The sequence below is a fragment of the Solanum pennellii genome, chromosome 12 (assembly GCF_001406875.1).
Source record: "Solanum pennellii chromosome 12, SPENNV200".
Lineage (NCBI taxonomy): Eukaryota > Viridiplantae > Streptophyta > Magnoliopsida > Solanales > Solanaceae > Solanum > Solanum pennellii.
The window spans coordinates 6839133-6847916 of record NC_028648.1 but is presented as its reverse complement, the minus strand read 5'-3'; the positions used below and the strand labels follow the sequence as shown (position 1 = coordinate 6847916).

At 31.0% G+C, this 8784-nt stretch overlaps 1 protein-coding gene across 1 annotated transcript; it reads right to left on the bottom strand.

Annotated features, from left to right (window-relative positions):
• Positions 1 to 4614: 4614 nt before the first annotated feature.
• Positions 4615 to 7155, bottom strand: LOC107006640 (photosystem II 10 kDa polypeptide, chloroplastic-like). Its single transcript, XM_015205156.2, has 5 exons — positions 6922 to 7155; positions 6051 to 6109; positions 5816 to 5871; positions 5634 to 5686; positions 4615 to 4857 (listed from the first exon to the last, which is right to left on the bottom strand). The coding sequence occupies exons 1-5, from the start codon at positions 7070 to 7072 to the stop codon at positions 4763 to 4765; spliced, it is 414 nt and encodes a 137-aa protein (XP_015060642.1). The 5' UTR covers positions 7073 to 7155; the 3' UTR covers positions 4615 to 4762.
• Positions 7156 to 8784: the final 1629 nt, after the last annotated feature.

Here is an 8784-nt window from a genome sequence, read left to right as displayed (position 1 = left end):
TCAAAAATCATAAATTTCTCTACAAGTTCAAAATTCAAAAATTCAAGTGTTCAAGATCAAGATCAAGTTCAAGAACGATCAAGATCAAGACCACCGAATTCAAGATTAGCTCCAAGCCCTTGAATTCAACTAGAAAGTCAAGATCAAGATAAAGTTCAAGTCAAGATCAAGTTCAAGTCCAAGATCAAGTTCAAGAACAATCAAGATCAAGACTACCGGATTCAAGATTAAGCTCCAAGCCCTTGAATTCAACTAGAAAGTCAAGATCATGATAAAGTTCAAGTCAAGATAAAGTTCAAGTCCAAAATCAAGTTCAAGAACAAGTTCAAGAACGATCAAGATCAAGACCACTGGATTCAAGATCAAGCTCCAAGCCCTTGAATTCAACTTCAAAGTCAAGATCAAGATAAAGTTCAAATCCAAGATCAAGTTCAAGAACGATCAAGATCAAGACCACTAAATTCAAGATCAAGCTCCAAGCCTTTGAATTCAACTAGAAAGTCAAGATCAAGATAAAGTTCAAGTTCAAGAACGATCAAGATCAAGACCACCGAATTCAGGATCAAGCTCCAAGTCCTTGAATTCAACTAAAAAGTCAAGATCAAGATAAAGTTCAAGTCCAAGTCCAAGTCCAAGTTCAAGTCGAAAATTAAGTTCAAGAACAATCAAGATCAAGATCACCGGATTCAAGATCAAGCTCCAAGCCCTTGAATTCAACTAGAAAGTCAAGATCAAGACAAAGTTCAAGTCCAAGATCAAGATCAAGATAGAGATAAATCCCAAGTTCAGGATCAAACTTTAAATCCCTTGAATTTATATTTGAAAAGGAGAATTCAGAGAAATAATAGAGATTGTAAAAATCACACTTGAAATAATAAATCGATTGTTGCTATAATCTTCCGTTTTTGATTATTATTTTCTCGACGCGAATTTTTATTGTCTACAAATTCTGGCACGCCCAGTGGGACAATCTCTATCTCTCATCTCAACTTTTAAAGCATAAAAGCATATCAAAATGTTTTCCACTATAGAAGAACAACTAGCAAGCATAACTAAAGCAATTAAAGGTCTGACAAAGTGCGCACACGAACAAGATGCTAAACTTTCAAAGCTAACAAATAAGATAAAAAACATGATTGAAAGAAGAACAAGTTAATCAACTCTGAAGCTTTCTAAAATTCAACACAAAGAAGTATCTTGCGTAAAGCAAACAAAGATCAAAGAGATTCATATCTCAGATGAAGGTTTGATTCCAACTGATCAGTTAAAGAACTTTATCATAGAGACAATCGAAGACAAATTTGAGTCTTCATCCAAATTTTCTCCCATATATGCAAAGCCATATACACAAAGGATTGATAACTTGAAAATGTATGAGGGTTATCAACCTCCCAAGTTTTAACAATTTGATGGCAAAGGAAATTCCAAACAACATATAGCGCACTTTATCGAGAATTGCAATGCTGCTGGGACGTATGGTGATTATTTTGTTAAAGAGTTCGTTCGATCTCTCAGAGAAAATGCATTTGATTGGTACACAGATCTTGAATCTAATTCTATATAGATAGTTGGGAGCAATTAGAGCAAGAGTTCCTTAATCGTTTCTATAGCACAAGACGTGTCATTAGTATGATGGAACTTACAAAGGCTCGTCAAGGTGAAGATGAGTTAGTTGTTGACTTTATCAATCGCTGGAGAAGTCTGAGCCTCAACTGCAAAGATCGCCTTAGTGAAATTTCTAGCATTGAAATGTGCATCCAAGGTATGACTTGGGGTCTTCACTATATTTTGCAAGAATTAAAGCCCAATACATTTGAAGAGTTGGCAACTCGTGCACATGACATGGAATTAAGCATGAGACTTTAAGAGAAGATCAACAATCTCCTGTCTATGGACCTCATGAAGACGAAGATACAAAAGAACTCCAAAGTGGGGGCAAGTCTGCATCCGAAGATGAAATTGAAGAGTCAATGTATATTTAGACGCTCCTTAACACATGAGCTTAAACTGCAAGTTACAAAGCTCTTTGAAACACGAGCTTAAATTGCATGTTACTTAAAATTTTCAAGTTGAAATGCTCCTTAAAACACGAGCTTAAACTGTATGTCACTTAAATCTTCAAGTCAGAGTTAAATCTTCAAGTTGAAATGCTCATTGAAATACGAGCTTAAACGGTATGTCACTTAAATCTTCAAGTTGAAATGCTCCTTGAAACACGAGCTTAAACTGTATGTCACTTAAATCTTCAAGTTAGAGTTAAATCTTCAAGTTGAAATGCTCCTTGAAACACGAGCTTAAACTGTATGTCATTTAAATTTTCAAGTTTGATTTAAATCTTCAAGTTGAAATACTCATTGAAACACGAGCTTAAACTGTATGTCACTTAAATCTTAAAGTTGGAGTTAAATCTTCAAGTTGAAATGCTCCTTAAACACGAGCTTAAACTGCATGTCACTTAGATTTTCAAGTTTGAGTTAAATCTTCAAGTTGAAATGCTCCTTGAAATACGAGCTTAAACTGTATGTCACTTAAATCTTCAAGTTAGAGTTAAATCTTCACGTTGAAATGCTCCTTGAAACACGAGCTTAAACTGTATGTCACTTAAATTTTCAAGTTTTAGTTAAATCTTCAACTTGAAATGATCCTTGAAATACGAGCTTAAACTGTATGTCACTTAAATCTTCAAGTTAGAGTTAAATCTTTACGTTGAAATGCTCCTTGAAACACGAGATTAAACTGTGTGTCACTTAAATTTTCAAATTTGAGTTAAATTCTTCAAGTTGAAATGCTCCTTGAAATATGAGCTTAAACTGTATGTCACTTAAATCTTTAAGTTAGAGTTAAATGTTCAAGTTGAAATGCTCATTGAAACACGAGCTTAAACTATATGTCACTTAAATCTTCAAGTTTGAGTTAAATCTTCAAGTTGAAATGCTCTTTGAAACACGAGCTTAAATTGTATGTCCCTTAAATCTTCAAGTTTGAGTTAAATCATCAAGTTAAAATGCTTCTTGAGACACGAGTCTAAATTGTATATCATAAAGCTCTTTAAATTTGAGCTAAATCTTCAAGTTAAAATGCTCCTTAAGGTACGAGCCTAAACTACATGTCACTCCTGGCCTGCAAGAGTATAAACTATGTACGACACAACAAAAATCACTCACTCCTCCAGAACTACGTTGCGACTTGATCCTCTTTATTGATGTACATAGGCACTTAGAACCATATTTTAAGTTCAGTTGCATGAGTGTCAAAAAAGCCAAATGTTTACACTTGATTTTTTACATGAGTTCAAGCTATGAGTAAGCTTTCATAAAACTTCAGACTTGCACCAAATGGTGGTGACTCAATCGGGGCAAACCCTTATGAATAAAATTGTTTCAAGATGAAGTTTTAAAATCTCCAAGTATGCAAGTTGAAGTCTTCAAATTCTTCAAGCCTAGTCTTTGAAGATAAAATATCTCGACAAGACTTGAAGAAGGGGACATTTGTAGTCACTTAAGATTTATTAAATATAAATTTATAAAGTTGTTCGGATTATATTGAATTAATGAATATATTAGTGTAAAAAAATATTATGGATTAATGTAATTGATTTAATTATTTAAATTCAGATAAATATGAATTTAATTAAAGCCCGCTTCATAAAGCCCACATGATATTTCACTTAAATCTGATTGGCCGAAGGGAGCCTATTCTAATCACAACTCCTCTATTCTAAAACTATAAATAGGGGTCTCATAATTCAGAAAAAAGAACCAAGAATTCTAAACAAGAAGCTAGAGAAAGCTCGTAGATCAAAAGTCATAAATTTCTCTACAAGTTCAATAATTCAAGAATTCAAGTGTTCAAGATCAACATCAAGTTCAAGAACGATCAAGATCAAGACCACCGAATTCAAGATTAGCTCCAAGTCCTTGAATTCAACTAGAAAGTCAAGATCAAGATAAAGTTCAAGTCAAGATCAAGTTCAAGTCCAAGATCAAGTTCAAGAACAAGTTCAAGAACGATCAAGATCAAGACTACCGGATTCAAGATCAAGCTCCAAGCTCTTGAATTCAACTAGAAAGTCAAGATCAAGATAAAGTTCAAGATAAAGTTCAAGTCAAGATCAAGTTCAAGTCCAAGATCAAGTTTAAGATCTAGTTCAAGAACGATCAAGATCAAGACCACCGGATTCATGATCAAGCTCCAAGCCCTTGAATTTAACTAGAAAGTCAAGATCAAGATAAAGTTCAAGTCCAAGATCAAGTTCAAGAACGATCAAGATCAAGACCACTAAATTCAAGATCAATCTCCAAGTACTTGAATTCAACTAGAAAGTCAAGATCAAGATAAAGTTCAAGTCCAAGATCAAGATCAAGTTCAAGTCCAAAATCAAGATCAAGATAGAAAAAAATCCCAAGTTCAAGATCAAACTTTAAATTCCTTGAATTTATATTTGAAAAGGCGAATTCAGAGGAATCATAGAGATTGTAACACTCGCACTTGAAACAATAAATCGATTGTTGCTATAATCTTCCGTTCTTGATTATTGTTTTCTCGACGCGAATTTTATTGTCTATAAGTATATTCACAACTTGTAAATTACGGTACATAGTATATACATATTAATTAAGAGGCCAAAAAATTCTTTTAACAAGTTATATATTTTACGGAATAAGTCACAATACAACTTAATTTGTGCTGATGAGATAATAATTTCGATAGATATCTGAGTAAATTCGATTCTTCGATTCAATTATTTTTTCAATTTCATTATCTAATGCGCCAAAGCACTTGTGTTGTAGACTAGCAGAGCACCTCCTGCAAGAAGTCCAGCCAACGTTACTGCCCAAAGGGCTAAGCCAGTGGTACCTGCAATAAATAAAAATTTAAATTATATGCACTGACAATGATATATATATTTTTTATATTATCAATGCAATACAATATGTTATTGTATGTTTATATATCATTTTATTTGCTAAATTATTTATCATGTTCGATATAAAGAATCAACTGAAATCTTCAAAAATATCACTATAATGTGCCTCTACTAACAAATTAGAATGAGATTATTTAGCTTGAAAACAAGAAAATGTTTTTTTTTCAAAACATAATATACATGCATATACATACATATGTATGGTAGTTACCATACACATACCCTATCATGTATACACATACATACATGACACATACACATCTTAGATGTCATGTATGCATACATATACACATACGCACGTACGTGTCATGTTCTAGTTATGGATTATAGTTGTATTGAGTCTCAAACAATTGAAGTTAGATCATGGATCCTTAGGGTCATGGATCGAGTCTCAAGTCTTGATTATCGAATCGAGGCTCAATTTCAATGTGTCTCGGGTCAAGGTGTGAGGTTGGATTCTGATTCTCAATTACAATTGTGCTCCCATTTTTTTTATTTGTTTATTTAGTCTTTGTATTGTGGATTATAGGAATAAATTAGGTTTATCAAAATTAAAAGCCTGTATCAACAATTATTATGATTTGTCAAATATTGTTATGTTGCATAATAATTTTGAAATATAAGTTTCCCTAGTAATATGCTAAGCATAATTTGATAATGCACAAAATATAAAAACTCAAATAATAATAATAATTAAAAGTCATACCGCCAACATAGACATCGCCACTTGGGGACCATTCATCAGGGTTATAAATAGGACTGCATTTTAATCCAAAGTTATATATAAATTAACTAATTTTACATCTATACAGTAATTTATGAATCGTAAATTTCATGCAGATTAGTAGTTCCATCCTTAATGAGGAATAATAATCAAATTAACGAAACCTGTATCCATCAACATTAGCTCCATATTTCTTCACGAATTGGTAAACACCCTTTCCCTATACATAACAACAATATATGTTCACAAAATGAAACTATTCATCATGAAAATCGAGTTTTCTACAGAAAATATTTGACGTATAAAACATAATTTTTTCTAGAAATTCCTTCGTATCAGATACACTCGTAGCAATTTTTTTTTTTTTTTTTGACATAAGGTGTCAAGATGAGAACAAACCTTGGCCTTCCTGCCAGAGGCATCAACACCATCTTGCAAGTTCAAGCCTCCATTAATTCCTAATTTACACATTAATTGTGTAAACAATGATCATCGAATGTATCATTACATGATATTTTAATAAAATTGGTAATAACATAATTATTATTTATCATTATTCATCAAATTACTAGCTACAAAGATTCATTAGTGCAAAAATAAAATAAAAATTATTAACGATGGGAGATGAAAGACCTCATATATTAACAAGAATTTACAAATCTAAAGAAAGATTTACACATTGCAAAGTAAATACTATTCAATATCGAATATGAGAAACCTCATATATTGGCAATAGCTTATTAATTTGAAGAAAAAATTAAACAAATCAAGAAAAATAAATATAAAATAAATTCATACAAATTAAGAAAAACAATCCAACAACTACAAAAATCTCTCTCCAAGTTGATGTTAATTACTACTAGAGTATGACATTTTTTTTTTATGTAGGAGAATGAGATCAAATAGTTGGAATTTTTTAAGGTGGACCACATTATCATTTTATTTCAAAGTCGATAAATCTCTAGATCATGTCCTAATTAGAAATATCTTTAACAGCTAGAAGAAGATAAAAATTATTTATATTCGAAACTCTCTTTCCTTCCTAGCTACTATAATTAAAAATTGCAAAACTTACTCGAAAATGAAGGTCATCAATCCAATAAATGTATGCCACAATCAGGTATTACAAAATAGAGAATTCAATCCTCAGAAGAATCGAAAATTCACATAATCAACCAACTAAATCATTATTTTTTTCAAAGTATAAAGTAAATATTATTTTCTATGACTTTTGCATATTATACTATAAAAGGTAAAACAAAGGACATACCATAAGGTTTATTGGTAGTGATCTTCTTGCCCCCACTGGCCTTGACTATCAATTTGGAGTTTGAAGGCCTTGCTATTGATGCCTTTTCTACACTTAAGAGAGAGGGTTTAAGGCTAAATGAACTCATCATCATCACTCCACTACTTGACATATAGTATACTCTTTTATTTGCTATTATTTATTTTTCCTAAAACTTTGCTAGATGTTTGTTTTAATTTACTCAATGATTTTCATTTATGCATAGGAGTAGAAGAAGAAAACACAATTGAAAATTCATTATTACATGTGGCATTATTTCATTAGTGGATGTGATTATTATTATTATATCATAATTGTAATTAGCATCTAGCATGTTCCAAAGACTTCTAGTTTGCTATGCTCTAGTGTTTGTATACTTGGAGTTCACTCATTGGATTGGGCTGCCTTTCAATTGAGGGACCTATTCTCAATTAATTTTTTTAAATAAAAAATAAATGGAAAAAAAAGAAGAAGAAGAGAGATGCACGTAATGTTATGTTATTGAGGTTCGTTTTGAAGAAGAAAGACAAAAACTAATAACTCCTAATTGGGGGTTTTCGTGTGTATCTTGGATTTATGAGTTAAATTATGTGTAATTTATTTAAGGAAAAGTGTTAAATGGTCAGAAAAGTGTAAAAATTATAATATTTTTTTAATTTTAAAATAAATTAATTTTTTTCCATTTTTTGTACTTTAAAAGATGTTAATGATAAAAAGGTAAAAAAAATTTTAAAAATAAAATTACATAAAAAAACTCATTCTAGCCAAATTTTTCGGCCAATTTTTTCCCCCCTTTATTTAAGTACATTGTGTCCAAGTAAATTCGCATGCATATAAGATATACTAATTCGGGGGTGGGGGTGGGGGAGACCAAAAATCAGGTATGAATGGTAATTTTAAAACTCACGGAAAGACATGTAATTAGGCTCTAAGCTAATGAAATTGTATTGTTTATCTTATTTATCACGACAAAAGAGAAATTGGATCATTTTAATCGAAATTGGTAAATTTAGTTGATTTAAGGCTTTCTATCCAAATTAGGGATATGAATAATAAGTATAATAACAACGATGACAAGGATAACTTTATTTTAACAATAAAAATATAATCAATTAATAAATAAACGTTGAGATGAATTTTTGACCCTTTTTCTTAGAATAAATTATAGTAAGAACATATATCAAATTAATGTGTCTGACAATAGAAAGACGCGTTGATAGCGATAATAAAAAGTTTGGGGAAAAAATAATGACGATAGAGGAGGTGAAGTAACCGTAGAAATGATAGAAAGAAAAAGAACAATATTTTCTTTTTTTAAAAAGCTAATTAGATGCTCTCATATGGAATGTTAAATGGATGAGTTGAGTTGAAATTGGAGATATTAAAATGAATTGAAATAAAAATAGGGTTGGATCTTGACCTATCCAAGTTTGCTTTGAGCTCAAATGGAATAAAAAACGGATTAGGTCTTGACCCGTCTAATTTAACCCAATTAATATCAATAATTTTAACATAGTGATATTTAACTTTTATAATCACAATTCGAATTTCATATCAAGATTATTTTTTAAAAAAGTAACAAATGGATGGATAAATCTTAAAAGATGTTACATAGATAATAATTCATGCCTTTAATATAGGAACATATCTTATTAAAGTGTTTTAAAACGAATTGAAATTGGAGATTAAATATTGGGTACAATTGAAGATTTTTCTAAAATGGGTTAGACTTGAATGAGTTGAGATTATACCCAATTCAAATTATGTTGAGCCCAACCCTTAAAATTCTAGGCGGGTTACCTATGTTTGAGTTCATTTTTGACACGCCTACTCTCACATGTCCAT

Excerpts from the sequence above, each read along its gene's own strand:
- LOC107006640 (XM_015205156.2), bottom strand. The coding sequence starts at position 7,072 with ATGTCAAGTAGTGGAGTGATGATGATGAGTTCATTTAGCCTTAAACCC. Across the intron at positions 6,110-6,921 it reads CACTACCAATAAACCTTATG|GAATTAATGGAGGCTTGAAC; the intron begins GTATGTCCTTTG and ends TGTGTAAATTAG. Across the intron at positions 4,858-5,633 it reads TGGCGATGTCTATGTTGGCG|GTACCACTGGCTTAGCCCTT; the intron begins GTATGACTTTTA and ends TATTTATTGCAG.